At 31.1% G+C, this 24,429-nt stretch overlaps 1 protein-coding gene across 4 annotated transcripts in view; it reads left to right on the plus strand.

Annotated features, from left to right (window-relative positions):
- LOC145323878 (uncharacterized) overlaps positions 1 to 24,429 on the plus strand; it is a 44,360-nt gene that overhangs the window by 9,699 nt on the left and 10,232 nt on the right. For 2 of the 4 annotated variants that reach the window (XM_080166463.1, XM_080166465.1), the window contains exons 2-17: positions 5,011 to 5,102; positions 5,239 to 5,338; positions 5,701 to 5,773; positions 6,159 to 6,179; positions 6,605 to 6,654; positions 7,760 to 7,841; positions 8,384 to 8,445; positions 8,852 to 8,962; positions 10,368 to 10,460; positions 11,294 to 11,354; positions 12,523 to 12,608; positions 12,839 to 12,904; positions 15,089 to 15,209; positions 15,406 to 15,479; positions 23,320 to 23,394; positions 23,787 to 23,911. In XM_080166463.1, the coding sequence (XP_080022589.1) occupies positions 5,011 to 5,102; positions 5,239 to 5,338; positions 5,701 to 5,773; positions 6,159 to 6,179; positions 6,605 to 6,654; positions 7,760 to 7,841; positions 8,384 to 8,445; positions 8,852 to 8,962; positions 10,368 to 10,460; positions 11,294 to 11,354; positions 12,523 to 12,608; positions 12,839 to 12,904; positions 15,089 to 15,209; positions 15,406 to 15,479; positions 23,320 to 23,394; positions 23,787 to 23,911 (1,292 nt within the window). The remainder of the gene's footprint in view (positions 1 to 5,010; positions 5,103 to 5,238; positions 5,339 to 5,700; positions 5,774 to 6,158; positions 6,180 to 6,604; positions 6,655 to 7,759; positions 7,842 to 8,383; positions 8,446 to 8,851; positions 8,963 to 10,367; positions 10,461 to 11,293; positions 11,355 to 12,522; positions 12,609 to 12,838; positions 12,905 to 15,088; positions 15,210 to 15,405; positions 15,480 to 23,319; positions 23,395 to 23,786; positions 23,912 to 24,429) is intronic. The other 2 variants (XM_080166464.1, XM_080166467.1) reach the window with 1 other exon arrangement.

Genomic DNA, 24,429 nt, shown 5'->3' on the forward strand with positions numbered 1-24,429 from the left:
TCTCTTAAGGGGCGTTTCTTCATATTTTCACAGTAGCTTTTCCCCTACTTCTAGCCCCTTCGGGGGCTCTAAACCCTTCGGGCCAATTTACTAACCCTGCAGGGCAATCACCTAACCCAACTTAAAATAACCTATCAAAAGCAACTGTGAAAATACGACGAAACGCCCCTTAAGAGGCGTTGTCACGAAAGGGACTATACCCAAATCTTTTAGTTTTTTTTAAATACTAGCTATGAAATTACATGTTACAAAAGATTCTACGTTGGCTGCATCTACGCTGCGAATCTACCACCAACAACATCGGTGCCAAGAGCCAACACCTACAACAGGGAACTACGCCCTGTTTCCAAAGTATCACCGTCATCCACTACCAGCACCAGAGGCCCAGGTTTTTCAGTAAAATCGACAATGAAGTTCTACACTCAGCTCCATCTTTTTAATTAGTTTGACAAAGGATCAACCCCTTCCAGCCTGTTTGATCCGGCTATTACTTATCAAGGCTGGCATTGAGCAAAATCCAGGTCCTACCTGGATCTGTCCAGTGTGCAGCAAACAAATTTCTGAACACAGACCATCCGTAGAATGCACCAAATGTAATCTCTGGCTCCATGTGAAATGCTCCAAACTTAAAAACGCAAATGCACGAAAAAAGCTACCTAACTGGATTGGACCCTGCTGCCCCCCACCCCCCGTTACCCTTCCTTCCCCCCCTCCCCCTTCATCAAACCCTCCACCTTCCCCCCCTCCCCCCCGCCTCCACTCTATACCAACACCTCAACTTCCATACAACAAACTAAACATCCTACAGCACAACATCAATGGTTTATCCAGCAAAGTAGATCAACTACTATACTTTATAAGGAAACATAAAGTACACATTGCAGCAATACAAGAAACAAAATTTACCATCAACACAAAACCCGCTGATATTAAAGACTACACACTTGTTAGGAAAGATCGCCAAACCAACAAAGGAGGAGGACTCGCCTTCCTTATCCACAGATCCATCCAATTCCAGACTGAAATAACATCTCCAGCACTCGTCAACGATCAACATATTGAAATCCTGACAATAACCATCCCAGGTAGAATGGATGCATTACAAATCAGTAATGTATACATTCCCCCAATCAGCAGCTGCCAACAAGATTATGTTCCAGACATTACCAGCATCTTTGAACAGGCCACCCCAAACTCTTTAATCTTAGGTGACTTTAATGGCCACCATTCTTTATGGTATAGTGAATCTACTGAAAACATTAGAGGCAGACAAATTGCAGATCTCATTGGCGACATCCCTTTTGGTATCTTGAATGAAGACACTCCTACTCGAGTCACAGCCAATAGCTCATCATCACCAGATATATCAATGGCATCATCCAACTTATTACCTACCTGTGACTGGAAAGTGTTACCTGCTTTAAATTCTGATCATCTACCAATTATTATCTCTCTAAACACAACAACACAGAGAGTAAAAGCAGAAAACAAAACATTTATCAACGTATCCAAGGCCAACTGGGAGGGCTTTACTGACTTCACAGAAGAAATCTTTGCAAGGATTCCACATAACAACGACGTACACAAGTCTGAAAAATCATTTAGAAACATCCTAAATAAAGCTGCAAACAAATTCATACCAGCTGGCAGGTTACCCAACGTCATCCATGAGGTTCCCACCGAGGCAGCCAGGCTTATAGATGAACGAGATGGCCTCAGAGCCAACAATCCTGCAGACCCTAGAATACCTGACCTAAACAAAGAGATAAATAATAAAATCAATGAACATCGGAAAACTAAGTGGAAGGAACATCTCAATACCTGTGATCCCGGCTCAAAAAAGCTCTGGAATACGATCAAGTCTCTGTCAGGCAAGCCAAACCAGCCAGATAATCAGGCCATTTATTTTGGCGACAAACCTTTCTGTGACAGAAAAAAGCTCGCAAACAATTTCAACAGCCAATACACACCAGGACCAACATCTAAACCAACAAAGCAATTTAGACGAACACTGCGCAACCTTCAAAAATCTACCAAGGACCAGAAAATAATCATCACCACCCAGCAAACATCCGAAGCCATCAAGAAATGTAAAGCCTCCAAGGCTTTAGGTCCAGACAACATTTCACCACTGATGCTTAAACATCTCGGCCCACATGGTATAAGGTATTTGACTAATATCTTTAACAACTGTGTTTCCAAAGCCATAATACCATCACTCTGGAAGACCGCGCGCATCATACCCTTACTCAAGCCAGGCAAGCCATCAGACCAAGGCAAGAGCTACAGACCAATATCTCTTCTGTCCCCAGCCGCCAAAATTCTGGAAAGCATTCTTCTCCCCCAGATCACTGAATCCATACCTTTCGCCCCCCATCAACATGGATTCAGAAAAGGACATTCTACCACAACTGCACTTCAAGAGATTAAAACATACATTGAAAAAGGTCTCAATAAACCAAGGCCAGTTGAGAGAACTATTTCTGTTGCTATTGACCTTACCCAAGCATTTGATACTGTCAACCACGAGATTCTGCTGAACGACATCTATGAACTTAACCTGAACCACCACCTTAAAAGATTCTTGGCTGCCTACCTCCGAGGCAGACAGACTTTTGTTGAATTCCGTGGCCGCAGATCCAGGTACAGGAAAATGAGACAGGGTGTACCACAAGGAGGGGTCCTTTCACCTGTTTTATTCAACCTATACATGAGTAAGATGCCTAATCCATCAGGTAACATTAAATTAGTCACGTACGCTGATGATTCAAATGTCCTCAATTCTGGCGTACACCTGGAACCTGTCTGCTCAGAGATTAATGCTTATTTAAACACCTTAGATAATTGGTTCAAAGAAAGGAATTTGTTTATCTCCCCAGCTAAGTCAACAGCCACAGTCTTCACCACATGGTCTAATGAATGCAGTGAACAGCTAAACATTTCCATCAACGGCACCCCTGTTCCCACTGTCAAACACCCAAAATTTCTAGGTGTAACCTTCGACAATTTGTTGACATTCAAACACCATGCTACCGATATTAAATCCAGAGTTAAATCTCGCAATAACATCTTAAAATCACTTTCTGGCACCACCTGGGGTATGGAAAAAGAAACTATTCTTACTACATACAAGGCAATAGGACAATCAGTAATTAATTACTGTAGCCCTATCTGGACCCCCAACCTGGCAGACGTTAACTGGAAACATCTCCAAGTAGCACAGAGTGAAGCATTAAGAGTCGCACTTGGCTGTGTTAATAAAACGCCCATCGATCACTTTAACACAGAATGCAAAATCATGAAAGTCAAGGACCACTCTGAAATGCTGTCTAGACAATTCCTCCTTGCCACTCAAAAAGATGACCACCCTAATCATGTTGACCTTTACGGCCCTCCACCTCGCCGTATCACTAAGCAAACCCTCCAAACTAGATTTGGAAATGAGACCAGAGACATGATTCCAGAAAGTGGTGTAAACAGTCAAAATTATAAACCACTACTTAAACAAATCCATACTGAGTGTGTAAGAAAATCCATCAACAACCTTACAGACAATAAAGTTCTAGACGCCCCTCCCCCCCCTGTTAACGAGGCTGAAAGAGACTTTCCCAGACAAACAAGAAGTATGCTATGTCAACTAAGATCCGGATATTCTTCTATGCTCAACTCGTACCTGTCAGCTGTTACAGAGAATACTATACAGATAGAAGACAAATGTCCCAAATGTAACCAACCATCACATACAACTAACCATCTCTTCAATTGTCCTGCTGACCCAACCAACTTAACTGCTGAATCACTATGGAACGACCCTCTGGCTGCTGCGACATTCCTTGGCCTAGATACAGGCCAACCCTTCGATGATCATGGATAGACGGGCGATACTTTTGGCTACAACAACAACAACATGTTACAAAAATCACCTCTTATATAAATTCCAGTTAAAAAATATCCTGGAAAAGTTACAAGAGCACCATTAGCTTATACAATCTTATTACAAATTATACCCTGTTATATCTAGCCTTTTATGTCCTATGTCTTAGCAATGAATAATGTGAAACCTATTTCTAACTTCCCTCTAATAATTTATTTAAGCATTACACCTGCCATAGCATTTGTTTCAGAATCCTAATCCCTGTACATGAAAATAGGAATGTACTGTAGATTACATTTTAAAAGAAAGAATTTGTAGCAATGCATACTCCCATAGTTTTCTCTCTTTGGCTTTCTTTTAATATATAAAGTATATTATTAAAGATCAATGTACTCATATTTTTCTGTTCCTTGTTAAAAACCTGTGCCTAAATAACCTCTAGGGATTTTTAGGAATTTAGGTGCCTAGAACTATGTAGGTAAGCTTATTTTCAAACAATATTTATTAAATTTTTACAAAATTATGTACTTTTTTAGATGTTTCAAATCTTGCATAGTAACAGATTTAGGGTATAAAGGAGAAAAAACAAGTTTATAAACCTAAATAAGAAAGTAATAAGATTTCCATTCACAAGGCTTTGAATTGGTTTTAGTTTATGAAAAGACACTTCCATTCCACTACCTATATAACCTATCTAAATTTTAGGCAATGCCCTGATCGAGACTAGGGGCTAGCAATGCTGCAAAATATGTAATTTTTATTATCTAAATTTTATATAATTCAGAATACTGACATTTCTGAAATATTTATCTATCTATGAAGGTTAAACACATGACAATGACATTGCTTGCAATTTTGAAATAAACAAATATTTACTAATGACTAACTTACTTCGATGATAAATACTATATTATATGAATGTTTCAATGATAATGGAGAAATACTGATATCAATTGTATTTAATAACCAGTTTACTAAAACAGATTTAGCAATTATAGTTTACAGAATTGTCTGTTATGTAAATGTAAAAAGTATTGTAATTTTTATACAAATTAAAGTAAAGTACAAAAGCAGTATAGCAAATACCATACCCAATGATTGCAAATAAAATGTATAACACAAATACTAAATTTAAGGAGGGGAAGTTATAATTATGAGCAGAGGGCCACTATCACATCCAAGATGCATGGTGGCAAGTACCTGAAAGCTGAAATTGTTAGAAAGAAAGGTACTCACAACTAAATATCATATAAAATATCAATTTAACCAACAAAGTAATAATTAAAACATAATTAAAGTATCAATAACAAAGTGTAACTAATCTTTCCAATTGAAATGTAAGTTGAATTTAATTGCCTATTTAGGCAAGAATCTTGTCTCTGACCCTATCTTCAACAAGGGTCTTGGTTTCCCCATGTCAGAAAGAGATAGATTGAGTATCAGAGGTCTTGTACCTCCCACCAGGTATAAAAAATAATCTGCTTCAAATCAATCTTGTATATTGCATACAAACTGTTATTTTAGAAAAAGTTTTTCAGTATTGCTTCAAAACCAATTAATATCGGCTCGATCAAAACTAATCCTAAGCAATTTTATGTAGAGTTTCAGTTACTATTGTATTTTCTTTCTAATAAGATATGTCAGTTTTTGTCAAAATTGATATCAAATTCTAAATTTAAAATATCTGGGTAGTGTAATCAATAAGACAATAATTATGGTGTTACATGTTTCTTATCAATATGAATTGTCATAAAATGTCCATAGTAAATTTCATGAAGTCTTACCTCTCTTTTCTAACCTTTTGTTATGTTATTTTCTTCTGTCAGGTTGGAGCTCCCCGAACAGGAGAGAGTAATTATGGAGGAGTATGAACTTGGCTGGGCAGCAAGAGCTGAGAGAGTAAGTTTTTGATACAGGGGTCAATATTTTCTCTTAGATATAAACAAATAAGTTAATTTTAGGGTAGATTTTCCAATCTGTTGATACTAAAAGATATCTTAAGGCATATATTTGCTAAAATGCCCATTTATTTTGAAAGTACTTATGTTAGGTTATTTTTGATGAATAGAAGTTTTGTTACTTTGAGTCTTCTGATCTAAAACAAAATGTATTTATTTCATCTCACTCTCAAATCTAAATTAATACTAAAATTATTATTCAATCTAATATTATCAACAAATTGTCAATAAAAATGAAAATACTTGTGTCTTTTGATAATTTGATTAAAAGTTAAAAGAAACTAAATGATAAGTTATCATAAAACATTACTAATTGTATATTCCAGGGGTTTGCTTTGTATGGCGAGGTATTTAGAATTTAGAGAGGTCCCCACATACATGTAATTGTGTTGGTAATTGTTCACCCCCTTGAAATGCTCACTTACATGCTTTAATCAATTCACAAGTACTTGTCCCACTTGATGTGTCTAATATTTTAATTAAATCACCTGTTCCCCTTTGCATAAATATCTATAGCATTTTTATTGAAATATAAATGGTAACAATAGCAAAATTATTTTTTTGGCAGATTTTTAATTTGAGAAAAAGTGTGCATTTTGTAATTCTAATATTTGTACCATAAATAAATATTAAGTTTAATTAAATTTATATTTGCTAATATTTTGGTGAGTTGGCAACCTTGCATATATTACCTATGTTGTTTTTGTTAATTGCTTTGCTTTATTGTCATTAACTAGTTGAAAAATTATTTAGCATAATTATTTTGTTATAGGAACCAGATGATGAAATTATCAAGAGCGGTGTCAATCCTGATAATATTAGGTAATATGTTTTTAATTGTAGGCAAAATACAAAATCAGATAAAAACTTTAGGGATGCTTTTACTATGATGGAACTTCCCTAACCCTCAATAACCAACACAAATACATTTTTCATACACTTTGATAACTATTTTTTTTATGTAAAGAATATTTTATTTTGTTATTTGCTTGAAAAGTAAATTTTGATTTGCATTTATTTTATTTCCTTTTTTAAAATCCTGTTTCAGCATTTTGTATAAAAAAAGCAAATACATTTCAATATTTACAAATATACATCCTCTTTCTCCACACAATAGGAATAGATGGGTTCACAATAGTAGGAAGGAAATAATCAAAATACTATTCATAGATTCTTTTTAAATTTTATGTTACTTTATTCCTCATTTCAATTTTTAGTATAAAAATATTCTATACTAGAAATATAACATTCTAGAATTTGTTAACCATACTCCATAAAAATATCTTAGCTCAATATTAGCTGGCATTGTTTACTTTCTGAAGTGGATCTCTATTGTTAAGACATCTATATAAGAGAATGCATTAAACATATGTTTTCTAACATTTAATGTGTTTTCAAAGTTTGTTTGTATCCAGGAAATGGTTAGGATGGAAAGGGTTTTACAATCATTTCACCAGAAATTGAGCTCAACTTGGTTTTATAGTTGAATATAGTAGAATTCATTACCATATAAAGTTTTGTTTTCTGTGTATCCAAATTAAATTTTGATAATACCATTTACAATTGCTAGTACTTGGAAAAAACAGTAATACTTCTTCACAAAAGTCAAATTACTTTTTTTTCATTTCTCAAGCTTTTTTGTTTAGAAAAATAAACCTGCCTTCTATTCTCAGCTCTCTTTACTCTTTTATTGGTCAAATATAATATTTGATGTAATACCAAGTTTTTATGTTATTTAATTTTATGAGAGAATGAAGTAAAAATGTAGAATGACGGATATATGAACAGGAAAATTGTAGCCAATAAACTAAATTTTTGACAAGAATTTAAACCTATACAGACCTAAAATGTATTTTTAATTCCCAGAAAAAAAACTGAGCCTTGTTATCAAACTTTTAATCCAAATTTTGAATTACATTTATTGTAGAAAATGGAAAGTACTTCAGTCAGTCCAGGACAGAAATGAAACCTTGTTCTACAGAATTCTTATGGATAACTTCCACAGCATGGTAAGCAATCTGATTTTTATAAATCTGGTCAGCATTGGCCAATTCGTCTATCCAGTAAGAGGGGAGGGGAAGAGATGAATTTTTATTTAAGCCTGCAACGTGTTTAAAGGAACATGAAAATCTGGCGTTTGATCCAAGTAATAATGAATTGAATTGGCGTACTAAGGATTTACCTGGGGGTATGAGCCTTGATCGGATTGAGTTAAGTGAGTTAAGGGGAAGGCAGCTTTTCGAATTACTTATATTACCACCTATCTCCTCTTCCTAAGAAAGCAAACATATTATGATTTGGGTAATAATTTAGAAAATTCTTACAGAAATAATGCAGACAATCATACATTTTTTCATAGGGTTGACTAAAAACAAAAACCAGATAATTGATAACAATTTTATATCAACACTTCATGATATGAAATGCTTCAATCAAAATGCTATATTGAGATAATTATTGAAAATAGCTTCCTTAATTATCAATAATGCTCTATGTGCTGACACAATAGGTGATGTTAAGAGGTAATTAACACAAATTTATATGTTTTCAGGCTCCCATTATTTACACACCCACAGTTGGTTGGGCTTGCTCTCATTTCTCCCATCTCTACAGGTATATAAAAGTATAGATTTTACTACAGGTATTGGGATTTCAAAATTTCGGTTAACAAGCTCTCTAGCTAAATTTGTAAAATTAAATAAAAATTAAAAAGGTGTAATTAAAAATTAGATGGTAGTTTGCAATTTTCCTTTAAAATTTTCTGTTCCTATTACAAGATAAATTACAATTTGAAATTCATTTTAAAATTTTATAGAAATATATTTATTCCAGTATGGAATCGAAACCGATTAATATCCGGTGGATTAGAACCTGTTCTAGGCCATATTGAAAAATAATATGAAAATATAAATTCATGATATAAAAACCAATTTTGTTTACCTTTGGCTGTTTATAATATGATCGATGCGATAAATAACTATTACACATTTCTCTATATCAATATATTTTCTTTATCTAGACGTCCCAGAGGAATGTACTTCTGTCCTGCGGATAAGGGTGAGATGGCCAGCATGGTCTACAACTGGGAGAGTAATGAGGTCGATGCTGTGGTAGTTACAGATGGATCCAGGTAACTATTTACTAGATAAGGGTGAGATGGCCAGTATGGTCTACAACTGGGAGAGTAATGAGGTCGATGCTGTGGTAGTTACAGATGGTTCCAGGTATCTTTTCAGTAGAATTTGCAAGAATGTTTTTTTAGTAGTTTTTAAGACTATTGTTATAATTTATTTTTGCCATTAGGCTTACTGCCCAAAAGTATAACAATGGTTGCAAATATGAATAGCCCTTATGGACTCATGGAGTAATTTTGAATATTCTTACTGCATTTTTGTATCTCTTTTTTTGAAATTCAAATGTATTGTAGTCCTGTGGATACAAATTTCTTAATAAAAAGATTGAAAAAAGTATATATGTATAATCCGGACAAATACCTGTTTAAAGTGGCAGAGTTTCTTTTCGTCTGCCAGCAAATTTACTTTTTGTTCTTTTGTTGGGACTTAACTGTATTTTTATATCGGCTATTAGCTGATTTTAAAGATCCAAAATAAAATCGGTACAGAGTTACATATAGCTCATGTCCCATCAAAAGAATCCTTTATAGTAAAATGTTCTATGTAAGTGTTTAAAATAAAATTTTATAAGAAATCAGTTAAAAATAAAATGAAAGAATTTCTAGTGGCAATTCCAATATTTCTTCTTTACGACACCATAACTGATAGTAATATAAAGACTTTACTATTATTTTTTTTAAATTCTAGTATAGTATGTATTTATTTATATAATTCTTTCGTCATACATACCCTAAGATATATTTTAAATTATTTTCTTAGCTAAACCTCAGTAGATCATATTATAAATTTAATTGTTGAACCTTGGTGTTTAAGGTTCTTAGACTAGCAAAATATGAGTATGCATGATTTTCTTCTAAGATTGATAAGACACGTTTTTGGAGTAAAGATAAGCTGAAATAATGGATGTATATTGGTTTCTGATGTATTCAGTCAGTACATTATCCATGTGTAGATCCCATAACTGAGCCATTTACACTGCCAAGCCACACATGATTTTACTCAATTAATTCTACATTATATATTTCTTCATTAGGGGTCAAATTTATAGAAGTCATCATAAAATACTTCAAAGTTATAAATGATTAGATATTAACATACATATATTTCAAAAAACAAAGAATTTTTATGTAGCTTAAAAAGTTAAATGTAAGGAAAGGAAAAATAAAAAAAAATATTTTAAGATGTTAAATAAAATCACAAAACCTTTTCTCTAAAATATATTTGGAGTATAAGAATAAATTTTATCATCTACTCTCATATATCTTAAAATTTCTATGATTAGTAAATTTGTTGTCTACATCAAACTATTAATGTTTTTTTCTTCTTTTTTCAAAGAAGGCATTTTTGGAATTTTTTATATAGATAATTTTTTATACAAATTTGTATTGGCTTTCTTTTCAGAGTTCTTGGTCTTGGAGATCTTGGTATTGGCGGACTTGGTATATCTATTGGTAAACTTGACCTGTACGTGGCCGCTGGAGGATTCCATCCCAGGTAAAATTTGACAAACGTCAGACTGAGTAACTGCTATATTGGTTAACAGTTGAACTTTACCTGTATGGTATTGGATATAAGTTGTTGAATTCAACAAATAAAGGATTATTAGATAAAAGTAAAATATTAACATTGTTAGACTTATTTGTATGATGTTTCTTTTTTAAATAGTAATAATTTGACACTCGTTGAACTGAGCAGCAGTACAAAGAATTGAAGTTGGATCTTTAAGTTTTCTATTGTAGTTTCCCCAAAATTTCCCTTAAATAGCTTAGTTGAGCACATAAAACCTGGTCCTCTATTTTAAAAAGAATAAATTAAAAATAATGGTACTTCTTAGTGCTTTTCTTCATTTGATGCATTATTAGGTTTTATTTGGTAAAGGTTAGGTCATCGCATGTATTGACCTCTCATAAATGAAACATACTCCCCCTTATTGAAAAAAAATTAAGTTGAAGGGGTTCCTGTGCTCCTTAGGCTCTTTGAGGGAAATTACCATATAATTATAATAGAAGTACTTTTATTTGCACATTTCTAATATTTGTTTTTCTTGTTTTATTGTGTTGAAATTAAATAATTTGTTTTCTAGTATGGCTTCGAAACCGATTAATATCCGCAAGATTAGAACCGATCAAACTTAAACATCATCTATAGCATCGTATTATAAACAATTTTCCACGAATATTAAAATAAAAATTATAAAGTTAATAGGTACTAGCTTCGGCCCCTCAGGGTCTACAAAACTGGTTTTAATCTTCATGATTATTCACTTTAATATTAGCGGAAAGCTGTTTATTATATTATGCGATAAATAACTATTTTAATGTTTGTAGACGTGTACTGCCCGCAGTTATTGATGTTGGTACAAACAATGAGAAGTTGAAAGCTGACCCCAGGGACCAAGTCTTTAAATTAAATAACTTGTCAGGGAAATAGGGATAAGTATAAAGAGTTGAATTGTTAACATTATGTTTATTTTATTAGAATAATGGAAATAAGAGGAAAAAAGTCTTTCATCCATATCGGTTCATTTGTTAGTGAGATCCTTCGGTATACTCAAACAGAAAGACAGACAAACATCCTTTTTCTTATATATGTACTTGTGGCTATGCCCCTGGTGGCATATTTGTGTACTTGAGGTGTGAAGGGTATTTTAGTGTCAAAAAAAAATGAAAAAATGGGGGGGGGGTGTCCTTTTTTGTTAGGGGTGATTTCGCTTGAGTGGGTAGTTGTGCCCTCCCCCTAGATAACCATAAACCTTCTTTGAACCTATGAAAACCGACTTTGTAAAGGAGGACCAAATCGGTTAAGCGGTTATCGAGATTCTTCGATACCAACAGACAATCATCCTAATGATCAAAGGATATTTATTCCAAACCTACTGACTTATTTCCTTGCACCTGTAAAATTTAGTAACTAAACATTACTGTTTAACTTCCTACATTTTATTGGTTTTACACACACTACAGAAACATTATTATTTTTATTGAGATAAATTTTGTTCACATTACAATTTATACCTTTTAAATAAAAATGGTAATGAAATGTAAAATAGCTTTGCCTTCTTTGTATTATAGACTTGTATTACTTTTACTAAAGGATTTATTATTACTTGGATCTTACACCAGATTATCAAGCAAATAAAGTAAACTTGTAGAAGGCTAAAATTACGAACCCCCTTACTATCCCCTTAAACCCATCCCCTACCTTCCTACTAGATGAACGAACTGGCCAAATGTCCATGTTAGCAAGTTAAATTGACGAGAAATCTTTGTTATCATATTCATGTAATCATACATCCATTCTTTTACAATACATTTGTTTATACATTTAAACCTTCTTTTTTATCAGAAAAGAATTCTCCAAATTAACTTTTTGAACCATCCTGTAAGTAATGCTAGCCCTAAATTATCATTATGAGTACCTAACCTTACAGTAAACTTTGACACAAAACAATATTTGTGTTTTTATTACGGCCCAAAATCGCTTATCATCTTATCATGATGGTAGGGCTTATGATATGAGATTTTTAAGATGAATCACTAAAAAACTTGGACCTGTTAGATATCTGGGTCTGAGAAGCCCAAGGTTGGAGGGAGATGAATATTATGAACTTATTGATGAATTCATGGCTGCCATTAAACTCAGGTATAAAATAGGTAGATAGGAACAGATATATATAACAAAAAATGAATATTATAAATCTATTGATGAATTCAAGAATATATCTTTTTTAAAAGTTTAAAATACTTTTATATATCAAGAGCCAATCAGATTTTTTTGTTTTTTTATCATGATATCATGAAAATAAAGAATGATAAAAATAAATCTAGAAAAAAGTTTAAATTGCAAAATTTAAAAATCTTATATTTTTTTAGATGGCCCCGAGCTCTCATTCAGTTCGAAGATTTCCAATCTAAGCATGCAATCAAGCTTCTACAGAGGTAAATACAGAGATCTAAAGGGATAAGACAATGGCCGAAATCCCTAATGATGAAACACAAAAATACCCTTTTTGTAGATTACAAATAGTGGTTGAAACGTTTGGACACTCAACTTTATGAACCTACCAAAAGTCCCCAAAGTTATCAAGCTAACGAATAAGGAAAAGTTATCATAGAACTTTGGGGACTAGTGTAATATAAAGTTCAATGTCTTCTCCGTCCTGGGTAAATAGATAGATAGATAACTTTGAGAGATAGAAGGATAATTAATGCAAGATAATAGATTCATATATTCATAGTGAGAATATTAATAATTCCATCAATCTTCTAAAAAGAATTACGGTAATGACTATAGAGTTGCTACGCCTACGAGAAAAAAAATACAAGACGGACTGTCAACAAATTTTAAAAGCTTTCCTTTCAAAAGGTATCTTTAAAAATTTATGAAAATTTGATTAATAAAGTAAGAAAAGGAAATAAGTATTCAAAAACAAATAAACGAAGTTAAAAGACAAGTACGAAGAATTCTAAAACATACAAACTTATATTTGTTATCTCTAATGTTTGTATATTATCTTCATATTATGTTGTTCAAAAAATATCTAATAGAGGACTTTTCAATATATTAATACTTAATAATGTTAGTCAATCTAAACGGTTGGTCTCACTAAACAACATATATTTGTAATAGGAAATATTTTTGTTTTGAAAAAAAATATTGTATTAACTTTTTCTTTTTTTGAAATTCTAACCTTGGAAATATTTTTACACGAATATAATTATGAATTTTGACTATAATTAGTTCCATTCAGTCCAGGTCATAAATTAAGAAAAATCGTAATCAATTTTAAATTTGTGGTGCCTATCTATGGCTTATTAAAACTAAAATATTATAACTAACATGTTAGACAATCTTATTCGTTATCGATTAAATAAACGATATATAATTATTTGGATGTTGCACCAGATATTTATTTATTCTTACAAAGTGTTACTCACACCTGACTAAAATATCGATACCCCTCTTCCACCCGCTTTACCCCATCTCCTCCCCTCCTACTGGATGAACGAACCAACCAATAAATAAGGACCAGAGTAGCAAAGTAAAATGGCGACAAATTTTAACCTGTCAAATACGTTCACGTAAACTATTACTAATCTTCATCCTCCATTTTATTTGCATAATAAGCAAGAACCTTATATTAACAGATTTTAAATTGATGATTGGATCAAATAATCTGTCATTGTTCTATCATTGTATTTAATTGTTTTTTTTCTTGTAAGTTTAGACTTTCTCCTCAAGACTTTTAGGAACAGAACCTTTGCTATAGAACCAAACTTAAGCGTGTAGAAGGAAGGTGTCTAACACTCCCACTTCACCCCTCAAAATTGAAATTTGGAACTTTCTTCCCCGCTTTTAACCCTCTTACAAAACCCTTTGCACGCAACTGGAACAAAAAGATATAAAAAAAAACACACACAATATCATTTTTATATAATAATGAATTGCAAAATAAATGTGTATTTTCCTTACCTTGTCTCCAGTTACATTTTTTTAACATGATAAAAAGAGAATTTGATTTGATTACATAAGTACAAGCAATAATCTAATCTATTAATTATTTGTATTTTCCATTATTGAAATTGCGAACTGTCTTCTCCGCTTTTAACCCTCTGACAACTGGAACAAAACTAGCATATTTACAAAAAAGATATAAAGGACACATAATATCAGTCTTATATAATAATAAATTGCAAAATAAATGTGTAATTTCCTAGCTTATCTACTATTTCATTTCTTTAATATGAAAAAAAGAGAAATTGATTTGATTACATAAGTAGAAGCAATAATCTAATCTATTACTTATTTTGTATTTTCCATTATTGAAATGTATATGAAAAAGATGAAACTTTAAAATTCCAGGACAACTATGTTCATAAATAACAGAGCCTTTGCTGATTAAAGACATTAACTTTTTAAAAGAAATGGAAGGAAGTAACATCTCCAAAGATAGTTATAAAGCCTCCCTGAACCATAAGAATCTTCACTTTTAGGGAGAACAAAATTGTTCCAGTGGTTAGCGAGATCTTAAGCTACATACAGACATAAACACTGTCAAACACACAGACAGACAGACATTCTGTAATATTTATGAATAATAAATAAAATAAGGTATCATTCAGGTATAAGAAAGAGTACCTGATGTTCAACGACGACATTCAAGGAACAGCTGCCACAGTTTTGGCGGGTCTTTATGGTGCTATGAAAGTGCAGGGTCTAGGCCCTGAGGCAATCAAAGATCAGGTTAGAAATTATTAATAAAATTCTCCAAAACTAAAATAAAGAATTTTCTCTATTAGAAAATGGATACAAACTAAAGATCAAAATAAGTTCATAAGAAAAACATTAAATTTAAACCCCTGAATTTTATTCAACGGAATTTAATATCTGCGGAAAGCTGTCTTACTGTTATGAACTATATATCTGTCTACCTCTTTAGGTGTTTGTTGTGTGTGGTGCTGGATCTGCAGGCAGTGGTGTCCTCCTTACTATCAGAAATGCCATGACTAGAAGGTAATCCTTATAATAAAGTAACAGAATGTTTGTTTGTCTGTACCGAAGTATCCTGCAGGAAGTGGTGTCCTCCTAACCATCAGAAATGCTATGACTAGAAGTTAACAAAAAAGTCAGGGATCAAAGTAGATAAATGGCGGTTTCCCTTGTTTTGCACCTGGACCACGATGTTTTTGAGTAAAAAAACTATTTTCCAGAACTTTGATTTTTTAAAGTAATAGAAAAAGAGCCCTGTAGAAATATTACCCCTTAAAGAAAGGAATCCTCTAAGTTATAAATCCCCTTGGGCTAGAGAAAATGATACAAGGAAAATGATATTAAAGTATTTTAATCTTAGTTTTCTAAATGGTCAGAATTCTTTGCCTCAGTTTCTTAAGATCTCAGAAACCACGTTAAGTTATTCCATGCTTTGTTCTATTTATTTGTAATTGTGTGTTAAACATATTAAGTGAGAAAATTAAGTTCATCACACATCTAGGTTTCTATCACAAGAAATACATACCAAACATTACAGCTCATTCTGTAAAATAGCAAATTAAAAAAAAAGTTTTATTTACTAAGCCATTTGAGAGATTTAATGCGAGTGAATGGTCTTTGAATAATACAGTGTAAAGACTTATTGATTTATTTAGAAACAAGGATGACAACATTCATAAAAGCGAAGCACTGAAACGGTAGGACAAACGGACATTAACACTTATATATTGTCAGAACTAATTAATCAGAATATAAATATATAAGAGTCGAAGCAAAATTCTAAGTAAATTTGTTAAAACAAATGCTTTATACAGGATAATGTTTATGGACATACCTACATTTTTAGGACTTGATTATAGAGTTGCTTCGCTTATAACATTATACTTTGTTCTCCCAGGAATCAATATACCAAAAATCAGATCAATCGGATGATTTGATCACATACAATTTTTTTGTTAAAAAAGTAAAAAAATCAACATGTATAAAACGGACGTACGGACATTTTGGTAATGATTATAGAGTTGCTACGCTTTCTAAATCGTACCTAACTATTAAAGGAATCACCATGCAAAATTTGAAATCGATAGGACAATTCTAACATGCCTAAATCAACGAAAAAAGCTATCCGTTACGGACGTACGGACGGACCGACCCTAATTATAAAAAAGCTTCGCTTTTAAAAACAAGGATGACAACATCCATAAAAGCGAAGCACTGAAACGGTAGGACAAACGGACATTAACACTAGTATAGTGTCAGAACTTAATAATCAGAATATAAATGTATTAGATTTGAAGCAAAATTGTAAGTAAATTTGTTGATAAACTGCTTGATACAGGATAATGTTTATGGACATACTTACATTTTTAGGACTTGATTATAGAGTTGCTTCGCTTATAACTGTATACTTTGTTGTTCCAGGAGTCAATATGCAAAAAATCAGATACATCGGATAATTAGATTCCATTAAAATTTGTTGTTAAAAATTTTTAAAAATCAACATGTTTAAAATGGACGTACGGACATTCTGGTAATTATTATAGAGTTGCTACGCTTTCTAAATCATACCAAACTACTAAAGGAATCACCATGCAAAGTTTGAAATTGATAGGACAATTCTAACATGCCTAAATTAACGAAAAAAGCTATCCGTTACGGACGTACGGACGGACGTACTGACGGACCGACCCTAATTATAGAAAAGCTTCGCTTTTAATAACCTATGGCTTTATATTTACTCTTTAAACACAAAAAAAACATATTTTAGATGGACATATGGACTGCTTTATAACGATTACAGATTTGCTATGCTTTCTAAAATGTAACTAATTGTTACTTTATTATAATGAGAGTCATAATTTATTTCCATATGTATGTATTTTAAATCCTATGATGTCAAAGTATAAAACCAAATCAAGATATAGTTTCCAGGGACAAAAAGAGAAAGACAATAATTAATCTTTTGTTTATTTAATATTTAAGTTGTTTGTTGTTTTGCATGATATTGTGTAAGAAAAGTTAAATTAACCTAGTTTAAGTTTTATCTGCACAAAGTGTTGTCCTCTTTACAATTACACTCATTTCATTTTTAACATGTATGAAAAAATAAAAATGTCAGTATAATTCATTTTAAACTATCATTTTTTACAAAATACTCTAGGTTCAAGTGCATAATTTGACACCTATGTCTTTGAATTTTTGAATGGTGAATTTCTTTTGGTACATTCCCCATATTAAAAGTTTAAGGACAATATTTCTGGAATCAGCGCATCAACAACAATATAGCATAAATCTAGTTTAAGATAAAAATGGAAAATCATAATCTACTAACCTTCAATACAACAATAATTATCAGATAATGAAAAAATACATTATGGAAAAGTAAAAGCTGAGAAGGAAGTACAAATCTTAAAAAAATATCTGGTCTAGTTATATACAAATTTAATATTATTAATTCTAATTCGAATATTTCACATGTTTTGCCTCTTTACTTGCATTAGCAGAAATGTGTCAAATGTTTATTTGATTGTTGGTATGAAACATGAACATTATATCTAAATTCTTGTGACAATGCGAAATGTTGTTTCATGTTTATATAACAATATAGATATATACAATCCTACATTTGATTTTCAGTACATGGATATAATGATAAAAATTTTATATATTTGTATCAAACTTAAATATATGGATAACTATAGAAGCTCGTAAGTTTGAACATTGCCTGAAAACATTAAGATTTTGGAGAACTCTGATGAATTTACTGAGATCTTAATTTACAAACAAACAAAAACATTTATCTTATATCCATAGTAAACATTTTATTAACCCATTAGTGCCGAGCGCCACTTTTATGGGCCAATCGAGCTGAAAATCTCAGGGAAGCTTTATAAGGGTAAAAACGGAATTCCAATTTTTTTGTTTTGCTCTAGTGGCGTGCACAGGAAAGTTGCAAAAAAAACCGGTTCGGCCTGGCCATAAATACCAACCAGGCATTATTTGGGCGGTTTCCGCCGGCATAAAAACCCGGTTTTGTAGTAAAAACCCGGTTATTTTGGCCGTTTCGGGTAAAAAGCCCGTTTGTTGAAGTTTTAAAACCCGACATACACAAAAAAAGGGTGTAAAAAAACGATAAAAAAATCATATAAAAAATAAAAATTTGAATACGACGAATTAACAAATAGATGTACTTGTCAATAAACATTAGATTTCACGAAAAAAATCAGCGACTTTACTATAAAAACAAAAAAGTTAGAAGGGTATTTTGAATTTTCATGATTTTCAAATTTTGTTGATCTATACCGGCAAACGGAAGTAAGCTAAACTGCCTGCTTCAGGGGGAAATGAAAGCCAGGGTAGTAGAGGGGGGATTCATACTGAGAATGATGCAATTATGAAGCCGGAAACCGTTTTTTTTTTCATTTTTCGGAACCGGGTTTTAATACCCGGTTCGTCACTAATGGGTTAAGAAAAGATGGGCCTCATTATAATAATAACCCTTTTCCATAGATATAAAGTCTATAACAACAAGCTTACTAACGATTATTTTTTATATAAACAATATTCCATAAATATTACATCCATTTAACTACCTAATATAGAAAAGATTGGTCCTAATGTAATACAATCCTTGGTCCATTTATAATATATCCATTATAATTCAAATATTGGTCTTCATTTAATACGATATTTTATTCATATATATTATATCCATTGTAACCACTCAAATGTAGAAAAGATGGGTCTCAATGTAATATAATCCCAACAAATAGGCTGAAAATCCCCTTATCATAGATATATATTATATAACATTTCATACGAGCTAAAGAGAGATACAGATATTCCTAAATTTAGTTAGGTTTTATCCTTATTCTCACTTTCTTAGTTTTCCTAACAAGGAACCAGGATTCTAACAAAGTATTACTTCTTTTACCTCGTTCTTACCCACTTCCCTTTCGTTACAACACAATAAAACGCCAATAAAATATCTAACGTTTCAGCTAGTTCAAATAGTATCACTTTCCTGAATAGCAGCCCCATTTTTTTTTATTAAAACTTAATAAGGTGTAAATATCATATTTAAATTTAAAACGTAAAGAACAAATTATAATTTGGAGAATTTGATCATGGAAAATCTGTAGGCATTAAGATGTACCTTTCCTATAGAAGAAAAATAGAAGAATCCAGATTTATCTCCCTGAATTGGTTTATCTTCTCTCTTTGAAGCTTAACAACATAAATATTTTCTCAAGTTGTGTTTCATTTACTTTTATTTCAAATAAAAATATTTAGTTTCATACATTACTAAACGAATTTGGTTAGTTAAGAAATTTAATTTTTCTGCAAATATATTCAATAAGATTTAAATGTTATCAAGAATTCATTATTTGTGACTAAAGATAGTTTTATGAAATATTTTTTTTTAAGGATAGGTATAATTTTAAAAACACTATGACATTTAGTTTATTTGACTTTCAAGTGAATTAAAGAATAACATGTTGTAAATTTTTAGTCTGTTGAATTTAGGTTTTGGACCTTCGGACATACAGATATGACCCTTTAATATATTAAGCTGTTCAAATATCTTTTTAGAATAGTATCCCTCTTGAAAGACAATAATGAGGTCATATCCATTTTAAAAACTAGTGTCCATAAAATCTTTGGTCTGATAATGACTTGGACAAATTGTTCAACAATTTCCCGTTGCTTTGTTATTTGGTTTCATTTTAACCCTCCATCAATAAATATTGCTTAAAGTTTTGGAAAGTGTATACCTTCATCAAAAAAGGTTTCTCAAAACAATTCCCGCAATCCCTCCCGCCCTTCTAAATATGTCTTCTTAAAGATTAACCAAGTAAATACTATTCCAGTTTCCGTTTTTGGTTTATGATATTTGATTGGGGAAAGGATTGGATTAAACATTGCATATTAGGCTATAAAAGTTTTCCGGAATTTTAATAAATATAATAGATTTGAAATCTGCATAAAATTTTAAGGATTTTTTATAAAATTCGTTTTTTATATAATTCATTATTTAAAAGCGCAAATCAAATTTTAGTTCATAAATTTTGACCAATAGGATAGGTGGATTGGAAACTACCTGCGCTCTAATTGGTTGAATGATGTACGTCACTTAAGCTTCTCTAATCAGAGCGCAGATAGTTTTCAATCCACCAATCACAGATGTCAAAATTATTTAACTTAATTTGTATTTGCGCTTATAGATAAAGAATTATACAAAAAACGAATTTTATAAAAATTCCTTAAAATTTTATGCAGATTTCAAATCTATTATATTTATTAAAATTCCGGAAAACTTTTATAGCCTATTGCATATATATTATTTACAATCACTAAAAGCAACTATTTATTCAGTGTAATTGAAGAAAGAATTATTCATTCATTGTCTTATCCCTATTACTTTGATTAATGTTAACATAAACATGGTTGGTGATAAGTGATAACCAAGACAATAAAACAAGGATATTGTGAATTGTTCAGAAGACAAAATGGTTCAATAAATGGGATATTTAATGGGATATGGCCTCAAGATTGTTGTAAAACAAAAGTCAAACATCTATTACAAACTTGACTATATCATATTTGTTTTTAAATTGCTGAGAGTTTTTTTTTATATCTCTGTAAATATATATATGAAAAATAACATTTTGAATTGAGATTTAAAAATTATTTCCTAAAAGTTTCTAAGTTTGAAATAATATTGAAGTCTTTTTAAGTAGGTACCTTCACAATAAGATTAGTTTTTAATTATCAATTAAAATATTTCATTAGTAATTTATAAGCATTTAGTTTGTTAGTGTATTATTCACTAAACTAACTGAACAACTAAGTTTTTTTTATTAAAAAATCTACCAAAAATAGACTAATTTTCATTTAATTTATTGCTCAATTATAAAATAACATAGAAATTATAAGTTTATTATTTTCTGGTGTGCTTATCTTCAAAATTCAATAACATTGTCCTATATTAATATATTGGTTATTGTGCCATCTTGAGAATATAATTACAAATATGCGGAATTGATGACACCCCAATGTTCGTGTGTGTGTGTCCATATTTCTAATCCAATTCTTGTCAACATTTATATCCACAAATAACTTGACAATTTATATATTTTCTCTGTATTAGGATTTCCACATATTTTGTTATTCTTAAAAATTAAACAAAGATATAAACTTAAATAATTATATAGTAGGTAGATAAACCTATTTTTAGGTGTATTCATTCCAAACCTAAGTATCTTTCTTTTTAGCAAGGTATACCTAACTTTTTTATTACTAATCTATATGTTATTGTTAAATGTATCTAAGCTAAATCATATAAAAGTATACTTATCTCAAAAATACATAGGTTACTATGTACATCTGGATAATCCATAATTCTTAGCTTTGAACTGTTTATTTTTGTCACTTTGACTTAAGTTTAGCGTTTAATATAAACAAAAAACAACAGTTCATAGATTGTCAAATTTAATAGGTACATCTTGGTAATGATAAATTAGATTTGAATTATCTATTTTTATGTCATTTTGACTTAAGTTTAGCGTTTAATAAAATAAGAGCTATCGTTCTAACCCTAAAATAATATGGCTGTCTTTACAAATCTTTCTGTTCATCTGGAATGTTTTGACAATAATTCAAATAATTTTAAAATGCCTAACTTTATATTGTAAGTTAATTATAAATACATGTTTAAAATAATGATTATTAGTGAAGCATCTCTACAATTAAGTCTTAAAATGCATTGTTTATGTTTTAACATTGTAGAAATACTCTAATATTGACCCTAGGACTAACATAAAATTAAATCATTTATAATGCATCACATTGATAAATTTATTTTCTTCTTTATAAAGAAGTTTTGATTAAAAGCTGATTTTACCTTTATTACTTTTCTCTAAATGGGATCAAAGAACCTTTTGTAATTTTTCTGAAAGAAAGGATCACTTTAATATTTGTCTAATTTTATATTTTTTAAATTCTTTATAATTACATTTTCATGACTTGATTATATAGATACTTTGCTTATATTATTGTACCTTGTTGTAATAGGTATTAGTTTATCACATTTAAAAATATCAAGAAGTTAAAAATCAACATGTTTTAAATGGACGTAAGGACATTCTGGTTACTCTTATTGAGTTGCTACGCTTTCTATAGTGCACGCAACTTCTACAGAAATCACCATGTCAAGATGGATTTTTACCATACCTAACTTAACGACAAGAGCTGTCCGTTACGGACCGACCCTTATCATATAAAAGCATTTGTCTTTTAAAAATAACAATTATGATAACTTGTGACAACTTGTACATTATTAAGTAAATTTATTCATGCATTTACATCTGCGTATATTATGCTAATATTGTAATATCTATCAAAATATTACATTAGTACGTGATTTTTCCTCGTTCTGGCCTTATTTTGTGCATTTTTGTTAATTTGCATATTTTGTTATGTATTACACATTTTGGAATATTTGTAAAACCTTTAGTTTATTGCATAAAAGCTTTGAAAAAAAAACCTAACAAATCAAAAACAAATTATTACGTCGTTTACCAAAATTTTATTTTTTGTGCTCTGGGTTCCCTAAAGTTTGATTGGAAGTCAAATCATAATCCTATTAAATAAAGTATTAGGTTTTATGTCTCCAGCTTAAGCTTTCGACGATAACTACTGAACCTGCTTAGCTTTTATTTTTGTAAAGTTTCACAAAGGCCCTTGGTAGATTTATGCTAGTTTTTTTTAGATTAGTGTCTTGAAATGGATTTAAGACTTTTTTTTGTTGTTTTCTTACCTAGTACTAGTATTAAATATGAATGAAACTAGATATTTGTTTCAGGTATGGTTTGACAGACGAAGAGGCTGGTAGAAGATTCTACATTATTGACGACAAGGGTCTCATCTCTAAATCAAGGTAAATTTAATTTCATGGTCCAAAATAAGGCTCTTTTCAACCCTAGTAAATATGTCTGTGATACTTCAACCGCGCTAAAAAAAACAGTTCTGATTGCTACTTTTGTTATGATTTTAGTAAGAGGGAAGAAATGCTATTCATGAAAAGACCAAGTTTTGTACTCAAACAGCAGTGGTCTAAACAACATTAAAATGAGGGCTAAAAACTTCATAAAAATAGTTTACCCATAGACACAGTGTTTCGCCCTTTTAAGGCTCAACAGTATGGCTCAATTCATCAGAGTTAATTTTGCACAGAAGTTTTCTTTTATCTTTGTATGCCTATACGGGAAAGGACAGTCACCAAAAGGCATAAGGTTTAATGAAATCTAATCTTGTTTCTATCATTTTTAGGCCCAATTTGAAGGCTATGGAGGAGTTTTTCCACGATCTGAGCAGTTTTGCTGTGGATGATGGTAACATGGAGGGTATGAGTCTCGTGGATACCATTAAAGCTGTTAAACCTAATATTCTTATTGGTAAGTTATTGTTTTTTTTGTTTTGTTTTTAATCTAGTGTTCTTATTACCTAAAGCAATGAACAAACAAAAAAATGTTTATCTTAAGTTGCGCTCAACACAGCACTATAAGGAAAGCGCGCTTCATCTTAACAATGTTATTAAAAGAGTAAAATAAAATGATTGGCTCTCTTTTTAGAGCTAAATTGACATATATGCCATGTGTACCAAAGGAAAAGAATAAATATTTATTTTTGCTTTGTGACTATAACAGCTAAAAGTGCTTTTGAAGGAAGTTCTTAATTTAAAAGGATTCTTAATCCTTTAATACATAGGTTCATAAAATCTCATAATTATTTTAAAAAAATAGGTTTTCCTTTACATAGGTCTTGGGAAGGTTTATAACTATTTGGGGGGAGGGTACCACAACCCTCAAAAGAGAAATCACCTTAAAAATATTCCCTTTAGCTGCTAGTATATTAATAAAGTACATTGTTTTATATTTTTCCTTTAACTTTGAGCTTAGAATAGAGTAAATGT

Source organism: Acartia tonsa, chromosome 7 (genome assembly GCF_053477335.1).
Source record: "Acartia tonsa isolate MP-2025a chromosome 7, ASM5347733v1, whole genome shotgun sequence".
Lineage (NCBI taxonomy): Eukaryota > Metazoa > Arthropoda > Copepoda > Calanoida > Acartiidae > Acartia > Acartia tonsa.